The sequence below is a fragment of the Zeus faber genome (assembly GCF_960531495.2).
Source record: "Zeus faber genome assembly, chromosome: 22".
Taxonomy (NCBI): Eukaryota; Metazoa; Chordata; class Actinopteri; order Zeiformes; family Zeidae; genus Zeus; species Zeus faber.
Window position 1 is genome coordinate 5217622 of NC_137209.1, and position 24959 is coordinate 5242580.

Here is a 24959-nt window from a genome sequence, read left to right on the forward strand (position 1 = left end):
AATAAAACTTGGAAGTCTTATGTTTTGTTCCAACTAATTTGATCTAACAACTTCATCCTATTAATTTTTAATGTTTCCATAAAATTGTTCAGTGTAGATTTATCAGAAACATTGTTTTTTTTTAAGTGTACAGGTGTACATTACTCATAATACCTTCCAGATTTAAAACTGTCTGCTAAACACGATTAAACAAGACCATAATACAAAATTAAATGTAAATGCTTTTCATGTCAGAATCGTACAGCACATTATCACAACGGGATCTTTGTGCCACAGTTCTATCAAACTAGGTTTCAAGATGAAAAACCTTGCCGGATTTGATTTCTGGAGATTTGAAACAAGACAGAGTGGATTATGAAGATGCACCTTTATTGTTTGGATCATTTTAAAATCAAAATCATTTTATTCGCCCAAAAACATCAATACAAACCATCCTGCATGGGAAGTTCAAAAATTGCATTTTACTGACCTGAGTACAAAAGACAACTCCATAAGTCACAACAATAAGGGGACAATAAATAAAAATATTGACACAAAAGTAAACATTGGAATTTAGACTTTGACTGTAGTCCAACGTGACGAGAAGCGTTTAAACTACAACCCATAGAATCTGCTTTATTTACTAGTTTTCAGTCTGTGGGTCAAACTGACACTATTTGGAAGAGATCTTGATGGGGAAAAGTTAAAATCTCACTTCACCCAAGGAATCCGCCCCACTTTTCCCCATCAAGCAGCGATTACTGGAAAACATGCACCATTAACAAACACTTAGTGTCCATTTCCAGACATTCTCTGGCAACAGTGTGGGGCGTAAAGACGATGCAAGTGTTTTTGACAATTCCTTGCTTTAAAATGAACACCGTTTGAGCCGCCCCCCTCAATCTCAATGGTTCGTCCTCATTAAAAGTGGCCGTGATCTTAACGAGGACCGGGTCTCTGGTGGGTGTAAGGGGCGAAGTGTCTCTTCGGCGGGTGGTTCCTCATCACGTAGGGATGGCGGCCTGAATATGAAATATGAAATATCAATTCAACGAACAATGTAGCTAGAAAGGCTTCTCTAAAAGGAGATAATATATGTATATCTTGCATTAAATATTATATATTACAAATAAATAAATAGATGTATCCCTTCAAAAAGGACAGAAGACATTTAAAATAATAAAATAAACAATAATTTAAAATTTTTCTTGATTTTTTTTTTTTTTTTTTTTTTTTTTTAAAGACCCCCTGGTCTGCCACGGACCCACTTTGAGAAACACTGCGTTGAGACAACCCGGCCACATGCAGTATTGTACTGTACCAAGTGGGGATCTGTGGACTTGTAGATAGGGGAGCGGCAGGAGGGGAGGCCGGGGAGCCGGGCGTACCATCTGGCCGCTCCATGGCGCCGCCTTGGGCTCAAATCTCCAGTCGCGCTGGTAGAAGTGGCTGCTCCCGGGATCGACGTCTTCCCAGAAACCTCTGTGAACCTCACAGGCTGAAAATGAGACAGAAAAATAAATAAAGGTCAAAGGAAGAAGGAAGGGATTGAAGGGAAAGCTCATAAATACATATGGTAGGCACTTTCAATTCACCTTTTTTGGAAGCGTGATTGTTGCTGATGGGAGGATGAAGACCACCAACGTCTTTGGTAGCGCCCAACGCTGGGGGGGCGGGTTACCACACACAGTCAAGACATTCATTACATAATGGAAAGTCATTGCCCCAGTGCATTATGGGGGGTTCCTTTCAGAGGCTCGCTGTTATTTAGGAAGATCAAACTCATGTAAAGACAAGTGCCTGGGATACAGAGTGTGTGTGTGTGTGTGTGTGTGTGTGTGTGTGTGTGTCCTCTCACAGACGGTCTTGAGTGGACAGAGCATGACGACCCCCCAGGCCTCAGCGGCGTGCTGCAGCAGCAGGGAGGTGATCCTGCGGTGGGCGAGGGCGTTCCAGTGCACACCGTCCTGCACGCGGTGGTGCAGGGAGAAGCGGAAGCAGAAGTGGAGGTCCAGCACGTCCATGCCGTAGGCGTTGGCCAGGCTCCCGCTGTAGAAGTTGGCCTCGATCACGTCGCGCCGCAACTGCGGCGCCTTGTGCTGGATCTAAACGTGCAACAGGCGTAAGAGAGACATTCGGGACCAGAGGGTCACCAGATTTGTTTCTGGGTTAGGGCGGGGAAACAAATAATGATCCTGGATTATTCTAGCTGGTTTTGGAAAAATCTTAACAATATGGTGAGAGACCTGCTTTAAAAATGGTCATCTCCTGGTTTCAAGTCATTCAATTAATTTCTGCCAATAACCCATTGCCCCCGATGACTTACCTCAGGGACCAGGAAGCCCCCGATGATGGACTGGCCCAGGGGCATGGTGAGGTTCCACACCACCAGAGTCTCCTTGGGCAGGATCCCACACAGCTCCTCCAAGAACTGATGCAGGTTCTCCTTGTAGTCCTCTGTCCACTCGGCACCATACCTGAACACACACACACACACACACACACACACACACACACACACACACACACACACACACACACACACACACACACACACACACACACACACACACACACACACAAAACATACAACTGACAAAGCAAAAAGCGATGGGTCAGGAGAAAGAAAGACACGTCTGTCTTTCACCTGGAAATATCCCAGAGGCAGGAGTTGACGACCACCAAGTCCGGCGCGGGGCCGTGACGGAAGTCTTCCAGGACGCTGCGCATGTACTGCGAGTAGACCCGCGTGGCGAAGTAGAAGCGGACCAGGTGGTGGTCCGACTGGAACTGCCGCACCTCGCGGTACGCCGTCCCGTTGTCCATCTGGCCCAGGCAGCCGCCCTCCACCAGGCAGTCCAGCTCGAAGCTCCCCTCGCCCTGGAAGGTACGGCAGCGTTACAGCAACAGGACTTTCAAATAGGGCATTGGAAGGTGCTGGGAGGACCGTAAACTCATTGTTCCAGCAGAAGAGCCCTCACTTCAGCCTCAAAACAATCAGCTCCTTGGAGGAGAAGACATTTCACATTTCAAAGTTCACCTGCCATAAAGGCAGGCGGAATACAAAGTGTTACGTGGCTGGGAAAGTGGACTGTGAAAGTAGCTCTACTCGTACATAGATCACCCCCGGAGGCATCTGCTTCAAGACAACTTTGGGCCGTTTACCTTGGTCTTGAGCTGGTTTGGGGACAGATACTTGTCTTTCTGCAACAGGAGGACGATGTCCTTGTACACTGACCGCTGAACTGAGAAGAAAGAACATCAGTGCTGAGTCATGGCCATACACATCAAGTACGCGAGTCAAAGGTTCCCACATGTACAGACTCACGGTGAGGATTGAAAACATCAGTCAATGCTGCTGGGACCACACACAAATATTACCATTTACAGTGACAATCATCATAATCTCAAAAGTCCACATCCTAAGTTTGATTGTTGATTCTACAAATTGTTGGCTGTGATAGTCTAAATTCATCGCCGTTTCCCCTAAAAAGAGTCAAAAAATAAATTAAAAAAAATTAAAAAATTAAAAGGTCACAGGACCTCCATGCAGGATGTAATCGCTTCCCCACACAACATCAGTTGAAAGAATGATTCCATCTCAAACGACAGCTTTTAAGAAGCTCTCACTCCTACGCATGAAGGTGGGTCCACATTTGCTTCAGTGAGGAGAAATTCTGTGCTTGATAAATAAGGGCCCTGGACTGATCCATGCTGGTTTCTGCCGTTGGGTAGCCTGACATCGCCTGATCAATTCGTGAACGCGTATGATGGTGGACCTCTCAGTTCATTTTCGATTCCCAGGGGGCGTTATCAATGGGCGCAGACCAAAATGCCTCTGGACACGATTGGATAAACCTACATCTAATCGGAGCCACGAAACAAGTGATGTTTTAGCATCTAGCGGAACGGACTTGCCAGAAATAGAAAATAATAGTCATAAGTACGTTTTAATTTGTGTATAATCCCATGAAAAAAATATAAAAAAATCGTTGTGTTTGTTACCTTCTAATGGCCCGTTTATATCTACATAGGGAGCGGGTTCTCTACCCTGCAGTCCACCATGTTGCACCGTCATGTTTCTTCTACAGTAGCCCAGAACGGACAAACCAGACACTGGCTCTAGAGAGGGCATTTTGAGTTTTTGGCGGCCACCGCAGGTTCTCCTACACGCTCGGAAGCGGCGGGGTATTCGGCTGGTTGCCATCTGCAGCCCGGGGTCCCGGTTTTGGGGTTTGAAAATGATAACGACCCGCCCCAACTGGACAGACTGGACGGACCTACAACCAATTGGAGCAACAAAACGTGCGACGTAGTGCTGCATAACCACTGGTCAGCGGGTTAGGGCTAGAACCCTGCCCCATATAAGATAAACGGTTGTCATCGGCCCAACCTTGGCCAGCTCCGCTGGAAATTGGTCTGAACGGGAGGGGTGCCAGACATATGCCAGAGCAGTTTCGTCCGATTCCCTGGCTAGCTGTTGTGAGGACAAGGGCCAATGAGAAATCCTGCAGTCATGATGAGACACACCACTTGAATATGCGTCACCCAACCATTACTGTTTTTTTTTTTTTAAATGAAGACAATTTAGGAACCAACAATAAAGTAAAGACCACTCACTGGAATCTCCGACAACCACAACAAACTTGTTGTGCAGCAGTTTGGCGGCCTGCTCGTGGCTCACAGCCTCCGTGGTTTCCTTCCGTTGATCGAGGGGACAAAGGAAATCCATCAGTTATTGGTCCCCACGTTCCAATATTTGAATGCAGGAAGTTGTCTGCTTCCATGGTTCGCTCGTGGTCATTCTCCGAGGACGATCGGTCGTTTAGTCGATCAAAACATGGCGAGATCGTCCTCTGAAGTGCTCTTGATATTCCCCAGCTCATACAAAGGACAGAGTTGTGCAGGGTGGGCTCGGGCGTCCGTGCAAAATTCCAATCGCTATGTTTTAAAAATCGGGGTTGCGTGCGCATAGAAGGTAATGTCATTCGGCAAAAGCTGTCTCCCCGTTCCAGAAGTGCAGGATTCATTATTTACAAGTAAAGTATCCACACAAAGACATCCAAATTTACTCAATTAAGTTTGATAGCAACGGGAACTGGTCGCTACTAAGGGGACGCACAGGTTTTTTTTTTTGGAACAGTAAGGACTCAGACCGCCCCTTCGCTCACCTTTTTTGGGGGAGGTATTTCTTATATAAATTTCATTTTCATCAGTTGCACACGTTGCCTTAATTTCATTCCTTGACAAATTTGGTCCTCACATTTAAAATGAACACCGGCTCATCGCTGCACATTTTGGGCGATGTTGTAATGCAGCTGGGCTCGACCCGCTAAGTTTTCAGGAGTTTCTTGATGGAGGGGAGCCCCGGAGCTTTCCCGTTCATTATCATTTCCTGTAGATTAAATTGCCTCTTAGCCTCTTTCCCTCTTTAAAGTGCACCAGATTGATGCATGTCAATGTTAAACGCATGCCCCCGGACCACATTAGAGGGTCCCACCATCGCCTCACAAGAAAAAGGGGGCCCCCAAACAACATTTTGCAGAGAGCCCCCCCCCCCCTAAAAAAAAAGCGAGAAACGGCCTTGGGATTATTCTAAATTGTTTTGGGGTTTGTTTTTGAGGATTATGACAGCTTGCCATTGCAGTTTGGGAATTTGAACTCCACTCGCAGACGACATGGCATTCAGATATAGATTTAAAAAAAAGAATGGACTCGAATCGGTGTCAATTTGTGCGAGAGCAACGTTGACACAGGTGACGGTTGAACTTCCAGGTGAGTGAGAGGACACTTACCATCTTACTGAGCAGGGTCTGTGGAGGGCGTTTCCCATGCGACTGGAACCACGCCTGGGTGTATCGGCCAGTAAGCTCTTTTTTTTTTACATATAAATATAGAGTTGTTTTTTTAATTGTAATAAGTCCAAGTCGTGTGGAGTCGTTTTTAGATCAAATTAGCAAAGATGTTGTTGTTGTTGTTGTTGTTGTTGTTGTTGTTCTGGAAGAGCGTTACGCTAGAGAGCGAGCCAAGACAACGTCGCTGAGTGACACATGTTTTTGGCTTGAAAAACGGTTCACAACGCACGACCGAATTCCCTCCGCCAGCCGAGAGACCATCTTGCAAAAAAAAAGGAAAATAAAAGCTTTTTTGTTGTTGTTGTTGTTGTTGTTGTTGTTGTCGGGCAGCATTAAAAGTTATCGCGGCGCAGGGGAACTGCCGTCGGGTTACAACGCGTGGCGTCGGCCGTTTGGCGGCGGGTTCCAAATTTCCCATAAATCAGTGCGAATTTTATATCAAATAAAAAAAAAAAACGTTTTTATTTTTTATTTTATAAAAATGATTTAAAAGAAATGATTCAAAATAAATGTTTGATGAATTACATTGAATTAGTTAAAGATCCGGTTGTTTGTATTATAAAATTATATAAGTAGAATTTCGATTAAAGTGTAAACGAACTTATTGTTTTTTAGACGTAAGAAATAAATAGTTGGTGTCAGAGATTTGATTATTATTATTTTTAATTGATTATTAATTTTTGAATATATATATATATTTTTTTTATAATAAAAGTGCTGATTCTGGATATCAAAATGATTGTTCTTATATTCTTGGTATCATGAACTGATACCAATGACTGGATTCGAGGAGATCACCTTTTAAATCAATGATATTCATAACATTATATCATTTGTTAAAATCGAAATGTTTGAATCAGAAATTCGGTGAAACTTGGGTCAATCACATGGTTTGAAAAAAAGTTAATTTTTTTTAAATTTCCTTATCCTTTCATATAAACAACGAACTGTTGCCATCATGAAATCCATTTTATACTTTTTTTTTTTTAAGTTTTAAAAATACATTGTCAATATCATACATTTATGTCAATATTTCAATTAAAGACAACGCGATTTTAAATACATTTATTTTTTGTTAGATTCGTACATACAGGCGGTGAAAAGCACCCGGAGATTATGCACAATAGTACTAAACTGAACACGAAAGCTACCCTATTTAATAACTAACTAACTAACTGATTTCTAAAACGTGATGTAGTTTGTGTATAGAATAATATAAATAAAATAAAATAAAATAAGACTCAAAAAGGAAATACTGAGTACAAAATAGAAATAAGGGGAATAGTCTTATGTATATGGGATAGGCTATTTGTATATACAGATATGTGCAGTAAAGAATAAAGTGAGGTAGTGTGTTGAGATGTACAATATACAACAGTACGGCACAGCAATACACTAACACCAAACAGAAATACAGCACAGTATGCTATAACCCAGTACAGTGATATAGTATGCAGTACAGTATGTTACATACAGTACAGTAAGGCAGTGGGGCTTGTGTGTGTGTGTGTCTCAGTGCAGTCTCTCTGTTCTCGCTGTGTGACTGCGGAGGCGCTTGACCGACCGCAGCAGCTGGAACAGTCCGTTGTTGGGGTGATGAGGATCCTTCATGATCCTGCAGGCTCTGCTACTACACCTCCTGGTGTTTAAGTCCTTTAGGGAGGGGAGGGTAGTTCCAGTGGTACATTGGACTGAACGCACCACCCTCTGCAGGGTCCGCCTGTCCCGAGCAGTACAGTTCCCAAACCAGGCAGTGATCCTGCCTGTCAGGATGCTCTCCACTGCTCCAGAGAAGTACTTGAGGATCCTCACTAGACCCTGAATTTCATCAGCTGCCTGATGAAGCTGCTCACCCTGTCAACCCATTGATCACCAACGGCGTGTGCATCCTCGGTTGTAATCCCCTCCTAAAGTCCACAATCAGCTCCTTAGTTTTGCTGACATTCAGGTGGAGGCTGTTGTCCTGGCACCAGAGTGACAGGTCAGCCACCTCCTCGCGGTAGGCCTTCTCATCACTGTTGGTGATCAGGCCCACCATGACGGTGTCGTCAGCAACCTTGATGGTGGTGTTGGAGCTGGACCTGGCCACACAGTCATGTGTGTACAGGGAGTACAGTAGGGGGGTGAGGACGCAGCCCTGGGGGGGATCCTGTGTTCAGGCTGAGGGAGCTGGACATGTGCCTCCCACCCTAACCACCTGGGGCTTGGCTGAGAGGCAGTCCAGGATCCAGGCACACAGCGGAGTATTCGGTCAAAAAACTGTTATTTTTTTTGTGTACAGGTATTAGCATTACTAATAATACCTACCAGATTTAAAACTGTCTGCTAAACACGATTAAACAAGACCATAATACAAAATTAAATGTAAATGCTTTCATGTCAGAATCGTACAGCACATTATCACAACGGGATCTTTGTGCCACAGATCTATCAAACTGGGTTTCAAGATAAAAACCTTCCCGGATTCGATTTCTGGAGATTTGAAACAAGACAGAGTGGATTATGATGATGCACCTTTAATTTTGGGATCGTTTTTAAATCAGACACCCAAAAACATCAATACAAACCATCTTCCATGGGAAGGTAAAAAATTAAATTTTACTCACTTGAGTACAAAAGACAACTCCATAAGTCGCAGCAATAAGGGAACAATAAATAAAGATATTGACACAAAAGAACAAAAGTAAACATCGGAATTTAGACTTCGACTGTAGTCCAACATGAAGAGAAGCGTTTAAACTACAACCCATAGAATCTGCTTTATTTACTAGAGTTTAGTCTGGGGGTCAAACTGACAATTTCTTGCTTTAAAATGAACACCGTTTGAGCCACCCCCCTCAATGACAAAGATTCGTCCTCAGTAAAAGTGGCCGTGATTGTAGCGAGGACCGGGTCTCTGGTGGGTGTAAGGGGCGAAGTCTCTCTTGGGCGGTTGGTTCCTCATCATGTAGGGATGGCGTGGCCTCCAGGGGGAGGGGACAGGGGTCGGGAAGGGAGTGAAATACGGCCAGAAGAGGGGGGCGGAAAACATTGGCGGCCTTAAGCTAAGGTCTGGAGGAATGAAAGAAAAGAGAGAGCGGGAAAATGCTGAGGAGTGAGGTGAAGCAAACTTTAAATTGGTTTTACTCGTCCTATGATTCTATTTCCTGTCGTTAATAATTCAGTTTATTAATTACTCCATTTATTTCTCTAGGTCAGAGAAGGTTCTGGGGAGGCAGCGGCACCTATGGATCCTCCTCCTCCCCAACCAAGGACCTCTTATGAGAGAAAATAAACAGAGGACGCCCTCACGTAGTATGTCCCAGAAAGTTATTTGATATTAGGGCCATTTCTCACATTTCTACAGGGTTTATGTGGCAAAACAAAACCCATAGAGAAGTTAGTATTGCACCGCTTCAAAACAGAAAATACAAGAGTCAATTATTGATAAATATCAATTCAATTAACAATGTAGCTACAAAAGCTTGTCTAAATGGAGATCATTTTATATGTACAACGTGCATAAAATATTATATATTAAAATAAGTAAATAAAAAGATGTATCCCTTCAAAAAGGACACAAAACATTTTAAATAATAAAATAAACAATTTTTATTGATTTTATTTTATTTTTTTTACAAATAATCTCCCACTGTGTTGAGACAACCCGGCCGCATGCAGTATTGTACTGTACCAGGTGGGGATCTGTGGACAGGTATGTAGTGGAGTGGCCGGAGGGGTGGCCGGGGAGCCGGGCATGCCCGGCGTACCATCTGGCCGCTCCATGGCGCCGCCTTGGGCTCGAACCTCCAGTCCCTCCTGGGATCGACGTCTTCCTGGAAACCTACGTGAACTTCACAGGCTGAAAATGAGACAGAAAAAAAACAAATAAATAAATAAATAAATAAAGGTCAAAGGAAGAAGGAAGAGATTGAAGGGAAAGACTCTTAGCTCATAAATACATATGGTAGGCACTTTCAATTTACCTTTTTTGGAAGCGTGATTGTTGCTGATGGGAGGATGAAGACCACCAACGTCTTTGGTAGCGCCCAACGCTGGGGGGGCGGGTTACCACACACAGTCAAGACATTCATTACATAATGGAAAGTCATTGCCCCAGGTCGTTGGAGCAGGTCTCAATGGGCATGTTGACGAAGGGATCAGGGACATAGGTGACGAGAAGGTGATGGGTAGGTATGGTGTCAAGAGAGGAATGTGGAAGGTGGTTTTGGCCAAAAGGAATTGGCTGTTGTGAATACGTACTTCAAGAAGAGGGAGGAACACAGGGTGACATACAAGAGTGGAGGAAGGTGCACACAGGTGGACTACATCTTATGCAGGAGGTGCAACCTGAAAGAGATTAGTGACTGCACAGTGGTGGCAGGGGAGTGTGTTGCTAGACAGCATCGGATGGTGATCTGTAGGATGACTCTGGAGGCCAGGAAGAGAGTTAAAGAAGAGCCAAATAAAGGTGGAGGGTGAAAAAGGAGCAGTATTGCATGCAATTTAGGGAAGAGGTAAGGTCGGCAATAGGTGGAAATGAACAGCTACCAGATGACTGGGAAACAAATGCAGAAGTGGTGATGGAGACGGCCAAGAAGGTACACGGTGTATCATGGGTTAGGGTTAGGAAGAGGAAGGAAGACGAGGACTCTTGGTGGTGGACTGAGGAAGTACAGGAAAGCATAGAGCAGAAGAGGTTGGCGAAGAAGAAATGGGATAGTCAGAGAGATGAAGAAAGTAGACAGGAGTACAAGCTGATGCAGCACAAGGCGAAGGGAGAAGTGGCTAAGGCAAAGGAAAAGGCATACGACGTGTTGTATGAGAGGTTTGACAGTAAGGAAGGAGAAAAGGACTTGTACCGATTGGCAAGACAAAGGGACCAAGCTGGGAAGTATGTGCAGCAGGTTAGGGTGATAATGATGGGAATGTGCTGACTAGTGAGGAGAGTGTGTTGAGAAGGTGCAAGGAGTACTTTGAGGAGTTGATGAATGAAGAAAATGAGAGGGAGAGAAGAGTGGATGATGAGGGGATAGTGGATCAAGAAGTGCAGCAAGAAGTGCAGCAAATTAGCAAGGATGGGGTGAGAACAGCATTAAAGAAGATGAAGAGCGGAAAGGCAGTTGTCCTAGATGACATACCTGGGGAAGCATGGAAATGTTTAGGTGAGATGGCAGTGGCGTTCCTAACTAAGACTTTAACACCATCCTGGAAAGGGAGAGCATTCAAAGTGGAGGTGGGATTGTGTCAAGGATCAGCTCTGAGCCCTTTCTTGTTTACAGTGGTGATGGGCAGGTTAACAGATGAAATCAGGCAGGAGTCTCCGTGAACTATGTTCGCGGATGACATTGTGATCTGTAGCGAGAGTAGGGAGCAGGTTAGGGAGAGCCTGGAGAAGTGGAGGCATGCATTACAGAGAAGAGGAATGAAAGTCAGCAGAAGTAACACAGAATACATGTGTCTGAATGGGAGGGAGGGCCGCAAAAAGCTGAGATACAAGGAGTGGAGGTGGAGAAGGCGGATGAGTTCAAGTACTTGGGGTCGACCATCCAAAGCCGCAGAGGGTGCAGGAGAGAGGTGAAGAAGAGAGTACATGCAGGGTGGAGTGGGTGGAGAAGAGTGTCCGGAGTGATCTGTGACAGAAGCTGTGGCACTGACAAAAAGGCAGGTGGCTGAACTGGAGGTGGCAGAGTTGAGGATGTTGAGACTTTCATTGGGAGTGACAAGGATGGACAGTTTTAAGAATGAGTACATTAGAGAGACAGCTCAGGTTGGACAGTTTGGTGGAAAAGTGAGAGAGGCCAGATTGAGATCGTTTGGACACGTGTGGAGGAGAGATGAGAGTTACATTGGGAGAAGGATGGTGAGGATGGAGCTGCCAGGCAAGAGGAAAAGAGGAAGGCCAAAGAGAAGGTTTATGGAAGTGGTGAGGGAAGACATGTAGGCGGTTTGGTGTAAGGGAGGAAGATGCGCAGAACAGAAGGTGTTGGAGGAAGATGAGGCGCTGTGGCGACTCCTAACGGGAGCAGCCCAAAGACAAAGAAAAGATTTCAGAGGCTAGCTGTTGTTTAGGAAGATCAAAATCATGTAAAGACTGGGACACTGGGACACTGTGTATGTGTGTGTGTGTGTGTGTGTGTGTGTGTGTGTGTGTGTGTGTGTGTGTGTGTGTCCTCTCACAGACGGTCTTGAGTGGACAGAGCATGACGACCCCCCAGGCCTCAGCGGCGTGCTGCAGCAGCAGGGAGGTGATCCTGCGGTGGGCGAGGGCGTTCCAGTGCACACCGTCCTGCACATGGTGGTGCAGGGAGGAGCGGAAGCAGAAGTGGAGGTCCAGCACGTCCATGCCGTAGGCGTCGGCCAGGCTCCCGCTGTAGAAGTTGGCCTTGATCACATCGCCCCGCAGCTGCTGCGCCTTGTGACAAATAATCTCTTGAACTTGAGCTGGATCTAAACGTGCAACAGGCATTAGAGAGACGTTCGGGACCAGAGCGACACCAGATTGTATTCCTGGGTTAGGGCGGGGAAACAAATAATGATCCTTGATTATTCTAGCTGGTTTTGGAAAAATCATAACAATATGGTGAGAAACCAGCTTTAGAAAAGGTCATCTCCTGGTCCCGCAGACAAGTCATTCAATCAATTTCTGCCAATAACCCATTGCCCCCGATGACTTACCTCAGGGACCAGGAAGCCCCCGATGATGGACTGGCCCAGGGGCATGGTGAGGTTCCACACCACCAGAGTCTCCTTGGGCAGGATCCCACACAGCTCCTCCAAGAACTGATGCAGGTTCTCCTTGTAGTCCTCTGTCCACTCGGCACCATACCTGAACACACACACACACACACACACACACACACACACACACACACACACACACACACACACACACACACACACACACACACACACACACACACACACACACACACACACACACACACACACACACACACACACACACATTCAACTGACCAAGCAAAAAGGGATGGGTCAGGAGAAAGAAAGACACGTCTGTCTTTCACCTGGAAATATCCCAGAGGCAGGAGTTGACGACCACCAAGTCCGGCGCGGGGCCGTGGCGGAAGTCTTCCAGGACGCTGCGCATGTACTGCGAGTAGACCCGCGTGGCAAAGTAGAAGCGGACCAGGTGGTGGTCCGACTGGAACTGCCGCACCTCGCGGTACGCCGTCCCGTTGTCCATCTGGCCCAGGCAGCCGCCCTCCACCAGGCAGTCCAGCTCGAAGCTCCCCTCGCCCTGGAAGGTACGGCAGCGTTACAGCAACAGGACTTTCAAATAGGGCATTGGAAGGTGCTGGGAGGACCGTAAACTCATTGTTCCAGCAGAAGAGCCCTCACTTCAGCCTCAAAACAATCAGCTCCTTGGAGGAGAAGACATTTCACATTTCAAAGTTCACCTGCCATAAAGGCAGGCGGAATACAAAGTGTTACGTGGCTGGGAAAGTGGACTGTGAAAGTAGCTCTACTCGTACATAGATCAGCCCCGGAGGCATCTGCTTCAAGACAACTTTGGGCCGTTTACCTTGGTCTTGAGCTGGTTTGGGGACAGATACTTGTCTTTCTGCAACAGGAGGACGATGTCCTTGTACACTGACCGCTGAACTGAGAAGAAAGAACATCAGTGCTGAGTCATGGCCATACACATCAAGTACGCGAGTCAAAGGTTCCCACATGTACAGACTCACGGTGAGGATTGAAAACATCAGTCAATGCTGCTGGGACCACACACAAATATTACCATTTACAGTGACAATCATCATAATCTCAAAAGTCCACATCCTAAGTTTGATTGTTGATTCTACAAACAGTTGGGGTAAATTCTGATTGGCTGCTTCGTGTCCAGTCACACAGTTGTGACTGGACACGAAGCAGCCAAAAATCCATCCATCCATCCATTTTCCTCCGCTTATCCGGGGCTGGTCGCGTGACAGCAGGCTGAGCAAGGAGCTCCAGGCCCCCTTCTCCCCGGCAACGTTTTCCAGTTCCTCCTGGGGGACCCCGAGGCATTCCCAGGCCAGCTGGGATATGTAATCCCTCCAGTGTGTTCTGGGTCTACCCCAGTTGGACGTGCCGGGAAAACCACCAAGGGAAGGCGCCCAGGAGGCATCCTAATCAGATGCCCGAACCACCTCAACTGGCTCCCTTCGACGCGGAGGAGCAGCGGCTCTACTCCGAGCTCCCTCCGGATGTCCGAGCTCCTCACCCTATCTCTAAGGCTGAGCCCAGCCAACCTATGGAGGAAACTCATTTTGGCTGCTTTTATTCGTGATCTTGTCTTTCGGTCACTACCCAAAGCTCATGACCATAGGTGAGGGTTGGGACGTAGATGGACTGGTAAATTGAGAGCTTTGCCTTGAGGCACAAATATAACGCCATAATCGCTTCCCCACACAACATCAGTTGAAAGAATGATTCCATCTCAAACGAGATCTTTTAAGAAGCTCTTATTCCTATGCATAAAAGTGGGTCCAAATTTGCTTCAGTGAGGAGAGTTTTTGGGGCAATATACTTGATAAATAGGGCTCTGGACTGATCCATACTGGTTCCTGCTGTTGGCAGGACAAGGGCCAATGAGAAATCGTGCAGTCATAATGAAACACATCACTTGAATATGCGTCATCCATCCATTACTGGTTTTGTTTTTTGTTTTTTTGTTTTTTAAATGAAGACAATTTAGGAACCAACAATAAAGTAAAGACCACTCACTGGAATCTCCGACAACCACAACAAACTTGTTGTGCAGCAGTTTGGCGGCCTGCTCGTGGCTCACAGCCTCCGTGGTTTCCTTGCGTTGATCAAGGGGACCCAGGAAATCCATCGGTTGTTGATCGCCACGTTCCAATATTTGAGTGCAGGAAGTTGTTTGTTTCCATGGTTCGCTCATGGTGAATCTCCAAGGACGATGAGTTGTTTAGTCGATCAAAACATGGCGAGATTGTCCTCTGAAGTACTCTTGATATTCCACAGGCCATGAAAAGGACAGAGTTGTCAGTGTTTGAGGTTTATGAAGGCTTACCATTGCAGTTTGGGAATTTGAACTCCATTTGCAAATTAAGATGTTTTAGATGTAATGGCATACAAGTATGACTAAAAAAATAAAAATATTAAATCGATTTGGTGTAAATTTGTACGAAAACAACGTTTACGCAGGTAACAGTTGAACTTCCAGGTGACTGAGAGGACACTAACCATCTTACTGAGCAGGATCTGTGGAAGGCGTTTTACATGTGACTGGAACCACGCCTGGATGTATTGGCCAGTAAGCTCTTTTTTTTATATACTGCATATAATTTTAATTTTAAAAATTCCATGTTTGCCATGTCATTTTAGATCAATTTAGCAAGGAGAAATGTTGTTATTTTGAAAAAGCATTACATCAGAAGGCGAGTGGAGACAACGTCGCTGATTGACATATGCTTTGGCTTGAAAAACAATTCACAGTTAAAAAGACAAATTTCCAACTGCCAGCCTAGAGACAATCTTAAAGCTAAAAAATAAATAAAGATAAATAAAAAAAGAGCTGAGTGTCAGCTCTGGGGGTGCTGGCGGATGCTTCCAATTCAGCATCATCCTCATTAAGCCGGCTACAGGACGCTCTTGCAGACACAGCATCTTCCCCGTGCCGACCGAGGGACTCAGTCACTGCCATCCTGGAAAGCGTCAACCGTCAGCTCTACCAAGCGCCAACCATCTCAGAAGGGTGTTGTTTTTGATGAGGTTGCGGGGATGCCCGACGGTGGCAGTGCATCAGCGCGCCCTCCCAACTCTGCCAGTCCCGGCCGCTTCCAAGGCTGCTGGCCCGCAGCTGCGATCAGTGCATTGAGCGTCAGATAGGCCTGCTCTCAGGTGTTCCACACCAAGGCATGAGGGAAAATTCATTGCAGCCATCTTGGGCCAGCATTGGGGGGCCATGCAGGTACTGCAGGCATTGTCCTTTCCCCGGTACCGACAACAGTGAAGACACTCCCACTGGGGGGAAAAAATATTGATCCAATCTCAAAGGTAAAGCGGAGTGGAAACACTCCAGCTGTGTGGAAGACTCGGCCCATAAACTCGGAGGTGGGCCTATGGGCGAAAAGCGTTCCAGCTCCGCAATTGGCTCAGGGCGCCAAATAATTAAAAGCAGAGCTGGCAAAACACTTCTGCTGCTAAATAATACGCCTCGTTTGAGACACGGTTCGACAAAAAATGGCAGGAGCGAAGGCACTACCGCGAACAAGTCAATATGGATATACAGATATACATATCGACCCGCACACACACACACACAGTATAATGATTTGTAGTGTCCCTTCAACACAAAGGCAGAACTGCTGCTCTACATTCAACGTAAAAGCGCCAGCCATTCCGGGAGGAGCTCGGGACAGGAAACGCTCCCGCCGCTCCTCCGTGGAGCAAACTAACGCGTGTTATTTAACGGAGCGAGGCCCGGACCCACCACGCCGAGCGGCGACGACATGTGACTGCCCTGCGTCGCAAGCCCAGAACGAATGTCGCCATTTCTCACCGAGGGAGGCTGGGAATGCAGCTCGAGCAGCGGCAACTGCGTCGCCCAAAAAAGTGGTCTAAAGCCAAGCGGAGGGCGACGGGGAGAGCGGGGAACGCACACACCGCCGCTTTAATATTAACCCGGAGCAAGTTCACTCTGTGGAATTTAGAAAATCAGAAATAAGACGGTCGACACCCCCCGCACTGGACTTGCAAGCAACTCCGAACGACTTATTCGCCAGTCAACGGGAAACAGGCAGCTCTTGGAGCGCGGTCTTTTCCCAAATTATTCCGCGGTCCAATTTTCTCCTCTACATAACCTGCCTATAATATATGATATATGGTGTGCACGTGGATGCCTTGTTTATTCCCTAGACAGGTGACGCCACCTTACCTGGCGAGGATGAGCGGGGAGCGACAGCGCGACGCGGACCGCTTACAGGGGCGGCTCCGCCCGCGTCACGCCGGCCGCGCCGGAGCCAAACACAACTCGACTTCTCCCGTGGATCGCCTGGACTCGACAGAGTCAAGTGTCACTTGGCCGGGGGAAGGCCGTCCTCAGACCCTTCGCCGGCCGCCACTTTACACGAGCTGCCGCCGCACCACTGCACGTGGGAATGCCGTTGTTATTGACGGAGCAGACGAGCGAACGACTGTGACGCGACACGGGGCGTTGCATGCAGATATTAAAACTACCGACATTACAGCTGAAGAGTCAGCTGCCGTCTGGGCACCTACGGCATAAAAGGTGAAAATGCAAAACCATCTTGAAGTGATCCTTTCCAATTTACGATATACAGTCTAAAATGGACAAATACATTTTGATTGGCCCAGGGTCCACCAGTTGAAAGCCTGGTATTCGGTCTAAGCCCCGTTTCTTCTCTCTCTTTTTTTTTTTTAAATCACTGTATTCATTTCAGTATTGTAAACTTGTATTTGTTTTATCTATGTTTTGTTTTTTTCCATATGTAGTCCTGGGCCATGGGGGGGGGGGGGATTTAATTGTAAGGACAACACAAGACAACGTGCAACCAACTGTAATGGCAATCCATTGATAGTAAATAACTAATTTCACATGGTTTCCCATCTGGGCCGATGCTGGCATGCACTTCCAGCCCTGCTGTGAAGTGAGACCAACAGATTGGACATGGCTCCCTCTAGGGAAACAACGCACTCTGCCAGTCTTGCCCCGTTACAGTGTTTTGACAACGGCTGAATACAATCGCTTTCCACGGTTCAGTAAAAGCCATTTTATCCCATCTCTGGCGTCAATTTGCAGGCTTTCAAAATAGCAGCAGTTCAGATGAAGTATAAAACTTGAATTGCACTGGCAATGAGCCAGGTTTCTATGAGGACGAGAAGTACAGGAGTGGTTTGGCCGGACAAAACCCGAACACAGTCCAGTTTGGCTCATGCATGCCGAGTGGAGCGACACGATTCACATACAGCAGTAATGTTCCACATGTACTGTGATTATAAACACCATTAAAAAAAAAAAAAAGAGAGACACATACGCTCATACACAATATAGACTTGTTTTCTTGTTTCTAGACCGAGCATGTGAGGCTGGCTGCTTCCTGGTCAGGGAAGGTTCTGCAGCTTGGCCTGCAGGGCCTTGACGTTGCCGGTGATTTGTTGCAGGGCAGCGTTTGGGCTCAGGGACTGCAGCTCCGCCAGGTAGCCACAGATGTTATCCGGACGCACGTTGGTAAAGCTTTGCCTGGAATACAGCGAAAGTAGGACATTAAAGTTGTTGAAGACATTTGAACTAAAAACTTAAACTCCGGCAAATGCAATTTTAAAACAAAACCTTTTCTAATAAGACTTCCCAGATTGTCAACTTTTTCCATTGATTAATCATATTAGTAGCAAACCTATAAAGTTCACTATATTGCCAGAACAGGGGACATATTTCTCTGTCAATACAAATGGTAATAGTTATAATAGACTACACAGAAAAACAGATAGGGGTGGTTTCATACACAATGTTTTATCAAAATCAGGGCTAAGATGATACTACTTAAATAAATCCAGAATTTAAAAATTCCTTTCTGAGACTTTGCTTAATTTAAGATTAATTAGTTCTAGACTAGGACATTCTAGACTACGGTAATGAAGGACTAGTCAGCTCCATATCGTTGGCACCAAGATTATTCTTAAGAAAAGTCAGAAAAAAAGGCAGTATATAAAATAAAATTCACCAAATCAACCCCAATCTTACACCCCTAATACATACTGTGTATTGCATTACACCAGAAGTCATTACCTGTCGTAGGAGGGTACCCTACTTGGGTCATGAACGTATCTAGACAGAAGTACATGGATACACTCGACCAGGTGAAGAGGTCTCTTCAGACGCTGCCAGCACGGATCCTACAAATACATAAAAACCTTCAACACTTTCATCGTTCCACTAGGAATCCCTCCCCCCAAGACTCCGAAGATATAATCTGACGGTTGTACCCGTGTTTTGAAGAGTTGGTCATAAACGTCCAGGAGACGAGGCAACTGCACTCCCATCTCCTGGATGGTGGCGGTGACGAAACCCACGGCCCAGTGCAGTCGACACACCTCCTGCTCCAACTGCGTGACGAGAAACTCTGGCAGCACGGGGCCAAGAGGACAATGTCGGGACGGGAGCGAATTCGAAAAATAATTGTATGTATTCCTACTTTAATTGCAAGAAGCTTACCGAGAGGAAAGTACGCCGGAGTCCGGGCATAAATTTTCCCCAGTGACACCAGTTTTAAATTGAGAGCCCTCATTCCGTCTTCTGGACTCATCGCTGCACTGTCACCCAGCTCTGCAACAAAGGGTTTGACCGAGCCTTAAGTGATACGCCTACAGCCGAGCAGAGGGATAGAATTTGCCGTTGAAGCAAATTGGCTGCACCTTTCTCGATGATATTGTGCCACAGCGACTTGACCAGGACTGGGTCCGAATGGGAGGAACATCGAATGATGGAGAGCTTGCACTCAGAAAGCTTAAAACTTCTCGGCGTAAAATACATAGAGCTAGACAAAACAGAAAAAATATCCCTTTCAATTTGTGTTCAGGAACCAAGAGATGAAAGCACATGAGGTGTTTCCAAGCCATTTCACCTTGGTGATGTCGATGAGTTCAGAGTCCAAACTGGAAATTGCATTCTTTGCCAAGGGATGCGTCGAGTACTGTCTGGCCAAGGTCTCTTGGATCTGAACCTGGATATGCACCACCTTTGAATCGGACGGAGAACAGATGCGATGCTACTTCCAAATTAAGTGATTTCCTGTTCGCCTTCACTTGAGTGTTTAGCGATCGCTGCCCACCTCCATCTTCTCTTCCAGGGAGATAGAGACAGGATGGCCCTGGAAATGTACTCCAGACGCTGCTTCAGAGAGATCTCATTACTGCAAGAGTCACAGACGCAAAAACAAAAAAATATTCTTATGTAGATGAAAATTAAACAAAAGTGTCAAAAGCAAGATTACCGGGCACGCCTTCTTTTTAGCTGGAAGCAGTGTACAAGTGCTGAAGCTAACTCATGGCTGGTGCAGGCAAATCAATATTCAATATGGCAAAAGACAACCGCTACAAACCTTGTTAATGGCCGATACAGCCAACGTACAAATGCTGATATCTTCTTCTGGTTTCTAAAATTAAATCCAATCAACATGCCGCGTGTGCTCCAACCTGCACATCTCGGGCCGCTTTGCCAAAGTTGAGACTCTTCCCATAGTAGCGCCACAGCAGGTCTACGTTGCGCACCTTGCTCTGGTCCAGCTTGTTCATGTGCATCAGGTGATCCTCCAGGTACGGAGAGTTGACCTGCCGAACCACATCAGCCACGAGGCTCGGTCAGAGGGATTCGATGGACGCGTTACAGGATAGTGAAAATAAAAAAAGGTTCAAGCAAAATACTCTCACTCTAACTTTTTTGTTTCTTCCCCCATTCGGGAGCCGTAGCGGAGCAGTCATCTGTGCTGGTCTAAGTTTGTTTTCAGGAGAGCTGATTTAGTGAGATACTTGGGCGATCGTGCAAAGTTCCAACCGGCGATCGTGCGCAAAGAACAGAATATAATGCGACAAATGCTGTCTCCCCGTTACAGAAGTGCAGGATTTATTATTTACAAGTAAAGGGTTTACACAAAAACATCCAGTTTTTACTTAATTAAGTCCCGTATTGGAACGGGTCGGCCCCCGTAACCCAGTTGTGTTTAAAATTTGGTTCATACAAGTAGGAAACAAACGAAAAGAAATAGATCTCTCCAGCACCACCCCAAACGTTGTGACCCAATGTTTTGACATTGGAATTAATGCGTGCGCGTGTGTGTTACCAATTCAAATCCGTACCTTGTACAGTTTAAAAAAAAAACCTCAATCTCTTCACCTTCTCCTCCGGCACAGTGCACCAGCAGGTGGCGCAGCTGATCTACGGGCCGTAGCTTCTGAAAGATGTGACTGCCCTGTGAGAGATTTAAAGAAGTTAGTCGACAAATGAAGTTGATTTACTATATATGTATTAAAACATAAGGGCCAGAGTGTAGGCAACTTTTTACCTTTGCAGAAAGAACAACAAATTTCTGCTGAGGGATATTGTGTTGCTGGACGACGACGGGGGAATCAGTGACGGGGACCTGGTCCATGTTTAAGGGGGTTGAGACCTTTGTTGGCCTGTCCTTGTTGATGGCACAGAGAGCCCACGAGTGTCCGTCGATTTTAGACATCATCTGCAGTGCAACAGAAGGTCATGATTACATTGAGTTGCTGTTTTTCCTAAATGTGATATTGGATTTCTTTCTGTGCCCGTGTCACCTGGGCCTCCATCAGGGGTTGCCTGAAGGGGAAAGAACCAGGGCTGATGCTCCACAGAATGTCACTGTCCTGCGTTTCAGATGTAGCCAGTCGCAGAACTCCTGCCGTGACAAAAAATGCTGGTTTACACACTTAATTTTCCTCTGGGCTTAAGACTAAGAGTCAGAGGTTTTAGTCAGTGCTTTTATTTTTTGTCCCTGCTGAATAAATTCAAATGCTCCCATTCACGCAGAGCTTAAAAGGAAGGGAAATCCAGGGAACACACCGGTGTCAAATTTAGTTCTAGCCTGTTTACTAGTGAGCACACAACATTTTATATTACCCTTGACCATTTTCATGATGATAGTTCACATTTCTAGATTTTTTTTATATTGCCTCTATTAAATCCATTTGAATATTTAAAAATGAAGTAACTTTGGGACAAGGAGATTATTTCAAGGTAGTTTCTAAAAATGTGAGCTATCAGGAAAATGGTCAGGATTAACCCCTAACGGGAGCAGCCGAAAGAAGAAGTTCTGTGCTGACTAGTTGAATGGGCTAAAATTCAATTTGATGCCGGATTGTTCTTTGAATGTTTTCCTCGTCAAAAAAAAGTGCTTGGTGTGTCCTACCTGCTTCAGTGACAGCCAGTAGGTGGCAGTCCGTGGACTCTGACCTGTCAATCACCAACATCTGGACAAAGGGTTTAAAGACCCAACGATCGACTGTCCTGAAAACAGAGATTGTAAGCAGTGAACATCAGGACTAGGTATTGTCTAAAAAATGACGATACCAGTACCATGACTAGTACCTTTATTTTATAGATTTTTTTTGCTACTATATCCATGCTAACTACTGTATACCCAATTCAGGTATCGTTGGGCCGGAGAAGTTTCGATACGACTAAGTATTATTAGGGCTATGTCAGCCAGTACCTTAAAAGGTATTGAGTACCAATCCCCAGCCCTAGTGAACATTCCATAGAAGAACCCATATGCGGATGCGTACAAAGAGAAAAAGGCCCCGTCAGTCTTTCAAGATTGCTTAACAAAAACTCTGACATACTTTGCAATTTTTCCAGCAATAGCCGTAATGTCACTCTCACAAAGTGATGCCACGCAGCCCATGCCTTGCCCGTCTGCACCCAGGTCGTACACCTAGAATAAGTAAAAAAATGCACAAATCCATTGTTAGGTTGAGCCATAGATTCTCAAAGCTCCCGGTCAGAAGACTGAAAGTGAAACACTCTGCGTTTCCCACCTGAATGACCCCTCTCTCGGAGCGTGTGAACGGGGAGTTGCGGGAGTTGTCGACAGCAATCTGCACAACCGGGTCTGTGATGCAAACAGAATATTATTCGATATTGATCGTTTACATGAGCGGAGAGCTTCCCTTACTTACTCCGTCGCTTACTACCTTGAGTCCATTTCCTCACCGTCTTCGGCGAACGAAAGCTGGTGCACGGCTGGAACGAGGAAGAACAGCTTGCTTTTGGAGAGGTTGACCTTCCTGCAGCGCTGACCGAACCAACCCGCCTCCGCCTGGTACACCACCTCATACAGGCTGCCGTCACTGCCTCCCATGAAGATGCGAAGATGGAACTGACCTGCTTGGCCATTAGGGAAACTGAGCCCGAGCATCACAACCTCCACAGTCGTAGCAAGCACTAACAGGTAATGGATCTGTGGATGTAAAGTCCCTGAAGAAGGAGAATAAATGTAATTACTCGTCTCCAACAAAAGAGAAATCTGTTAAAATATTGAGCGTTTACACTTGCCTGGTTTTGGCTTTACCAGACCGACTGAAACGATTGTTTCAATGAGACCATCAAAATATGCCACATCGCCCCTTGAAAGACAAAACAAAAAGCATTGCGTTAATTGTGGTTTTGGTGGCCTGATGCTTTGGCCAAGTCCATACAATATATATATACATACCCATCTTCATAATTCCACATGAAGATGTCATTGTCAATTGTGAGCCAAGCTCTACCTATTTCAGTAAAGACTCCCATAATACAATATCATTGCAAAACAGATAAGGAAATTTGAACTGAATCTTTCCGATTTCTCACTTGGCAACGTTTGACCGTTGACACACAATGTCCATGACAAGTATGCTATATCCGGCTTAAGGCATCCAAATAGGCCAATCTAGGCCCCACTTAATTCTAGTCTTAGCTCCACTCCAAACTGACAAAGGATACGAGTGAATTGCTCTACGAGTTCCGGGGGAAGAGGGACTCTGTGAACTGGACTAATTTCTAGAATGTTTCGGGGCATCCAGTAAGCCAGGTGTTTGGAGGGGGTAGTCCATATCTGACATACCAGACACGCACGGCACATCTGCAATTGAAGGAAAAAGCGGATACAACCTCAGACAACTTCTAAGTCAATACAGCTTTGGATCATAAAACAAATGTGTTTTTCTTTTCTACCACTTACTGTGCGAGTGAACGCCCCATAGCTCAGACAAATCTGGCAAACTGCGGTCCTCTCGTAGGTGGCGATCAATAATCCAGCCACAGCTCTCCAGTCCCTCGGCAGAGACACCGGTGGTGCCGCTAAATCCAGCGCTGGTCGACACGGCTTTGTGGTGCCGAAATTAGAGCTGTCACAATTGTGACATAATCAACTGGTCGTCATTATTTGTAGATTGTCATCTACAATCAAGTTTCAATCCAAATTCAAGGCCATTTAAGGCCTTTAAATTAGAAATGCTGCAGAAAACAACATGTGAATTAGTCGTGTTTACATCAGTGGGGTTTAAGCAAACTGACTGTCTACTCGAATTGTTATGTTCTAATGCTCAATGTCAATAGATAGAATGGATGGGCGATAGATAGATAGACAGACAGATAGATAGACAGATAGATAGATAGACAGACAGATAGATAGACAGACAGATAGATAGACAGATAGATAGATAGATAGATATCATCTGGGATTTTGACAATCATAATATTGTGGTCTAGTTAAACTGTCATGTTTGGGGTAACTTACAGTAAAGTCGGGCAGTTTCCTGAACTTCATATGCTGTTCTAGCTGCTCTGATCAACGCCTCTACCTGCATGGTCACAATATCCACATTACTAATAATTATTTCTGATATTTATTGTTATTTATTGTGTATACCCATTTTCATCCTCTCGTCGAATTGTATGATGTATTAGTCAAAAACTGTTGTGATTTTGACAATATCGCCCAGTAGTATCCAGCCCTTGCGGCAAAGATACACATGTACGCTTAAGGGTGTGCAGTTGCTCGAGGACGAACCCTCAAATCAACACGTTTCTCCCAAAAAGTTAATAACGAGTTGAAAATTAGTAAAAAAAATAACATGTAACGGGCTCATGTAATAACATGAGCCCGTTACAATGCTAGCTGGCCAAGCCAACACGGGACCACGTCAAGTTTTATTCATTGATTTATTTGGGGATGTGCGGCCATTCTTTGCCAAACACGAAGGAGGGCGCTCTTTGAATCTTTCCACGAGCGCAGGTCCGTCCGGGTCAAATTTGACCCCAACGGTGCAGGGGTTGAAACGGGCCGACCCGCGCTGTCCGGTGTCCGCTGGTTTCCCATACACACCCACAGCAGCGCAGCAATTTCAACAAATATTGGAACCAAAATGATAATTAATGGGAAACACAGGTGCTCCCCTACATCAAGAAACTCCTGAAAACTTACGGGATTTACCTAATTCGCATTGGAATATCTCCCAAATGCGCATAAATGAGACAGATGCTGCATTTAAATTAAAATGTTTATTCTAATTGTTAGGAACGAACTTGTTAAGGAATCAAAATTAAGGCAAAAATTGCAACTGATAAATACTGCCCTGCCTGAGATACACCGGCCC

The 24959-nt window shown here is 45.7% G+C and overlaps 2 protein-coding genes, 1 long non-coding RNA gene and 1 pseudogene across 4 annotated transcripts; all 4 read right to left on the minus strand.

The window, feature by feature from the left end:
- Positions 1-380: 380 nt before the first annotated feature.
- Positions 381-6087, minus strand: LOC307246819 (PC-esterase domain-containing protein 1A-like). The gene is made up of 9 exons (XM_080022844.1): positions 5775-6087; positions 4600-4678; positions 3145-3224; positions 2627-2859; positions 2306-2456; positions 1838-2084; positions 1575-1643; positions 1301-1477; positions 381-1001 (listed from the first exon to the last, which is right to left on the minus strand). The coding sequence occupies exons 1-9, from the start codon at positions 5775-5777 to the stop codon at positions 919-921; spliced, it is 1122 nt and encodes a 373-aa protein (XP_079878970.1). The 5' UTR covers positions 5778-6087; the 3' UTR covers positions 381-918.
- Positions 6088-8332: 2245 nt separating this feature from the next.
- LOC307247505 lies at positions 8333-9633 on the minus strand. Its single transcript, XR_013844744.1, has 2 exons — positions 9508-9633; positions 8333-8885 (listed from the first exon to the last, which is right to left on the minus strand). It is a non-coding gene; the product is annotated as an uncharacterized lncRNA (long non-coding RNA).
- Positions 9634-12690: 3057 nt separating this feature from the next.
- LOC307247504 (PC-esterase domain-containing protein 1A-like) lies at positions 12691-16856 on the minus strand. The gene is made up of 4 exons (XM_080023662.1): positions 16720-16856; positions 14544-14789; positions 13360-13439; positions 12691-13074 (listed from the first exon to the last, which is right to left on the minus strand). The coding sequence occupies exons 2-4, from the start codon at positions 14719-14721 to the stop codon at positions 12838-12840; spliced, it is 495 nt and encodes a 164-aa protein (XP_079879788.1). The 5' UTR covers positions 14722-14789; positions 16720-16856; the 3' UTR covers positions 12691-12837.
- Positions 16857-17862: 1006 nt separating this feature from the next.
- Positions 17863-24236, minus strand: LOC307247071 (nuclear pore complex protein Nup155-like; annotated as a pseudogene). The gene is made up of 20 exons: positions 24233-24236; positions 23543-23686; positions 23292-23443; positions 23036-23119; positions 22870-22946; positions 22534-22797; positions 22359-22432; positions 22164-22255; positions 21731-21828; positions 21120-21220; positions 20864-21034; positions 20681-20770; positions 20004-20132; positions 19634-19740; positions 19427-19540; positions 19218-19339; positions 19018-19128; positions 18789-18925; positions 18592-18698; positions 17863-18045 (listed from the first exon to the last, which is right to left on the minus strand). The product of its transcript is annotated as a nuclear pore complex protein Nup155-like (transcript).
- Between the last annotated feature and the right edge of the window lie 723 nt (positions 24237-24959).

Coding starts and splice junctions, on each gene's coding strand:
- LOC307246819 (XM_080022844.1), bottom strand. Junction 2,860..3,144: donor CAAACCAGCTCAAGACCAAG/GTAAACGGCCCA, acceptor CGTACCTTCCAG/GGCGAGGGGAGCTTCGAGCT. Junction 1,002..1,300: donor AGTCCACAGATCCCCACTTG/GTACAGTACAAT, acceptor TTTCATATTCAG/GCCGCCATCCCTACGTGATG.
- LOC307247504 (XM_080023662.1), bottom strand. CDS start 14,721: ATGAGCGAACCATGGAAACAAACAACTTCCTGCACTCAAATATTGGAA. Junction 13,440..14,543: donor TGTGGTTGTCGGAGATTCCA/GTGAGTGGTCTT, acceptor CTTTCTTCTCAG/TTCAGCGGTCAGTGTACAAG. Junction 13,075..13,359: donor CAAACCAGCTCAAGACCAAG/GTAAACGGCCCA, acceptor CGTACCTTCCAG/GGCGAGGGGAGCTTCGAGCT.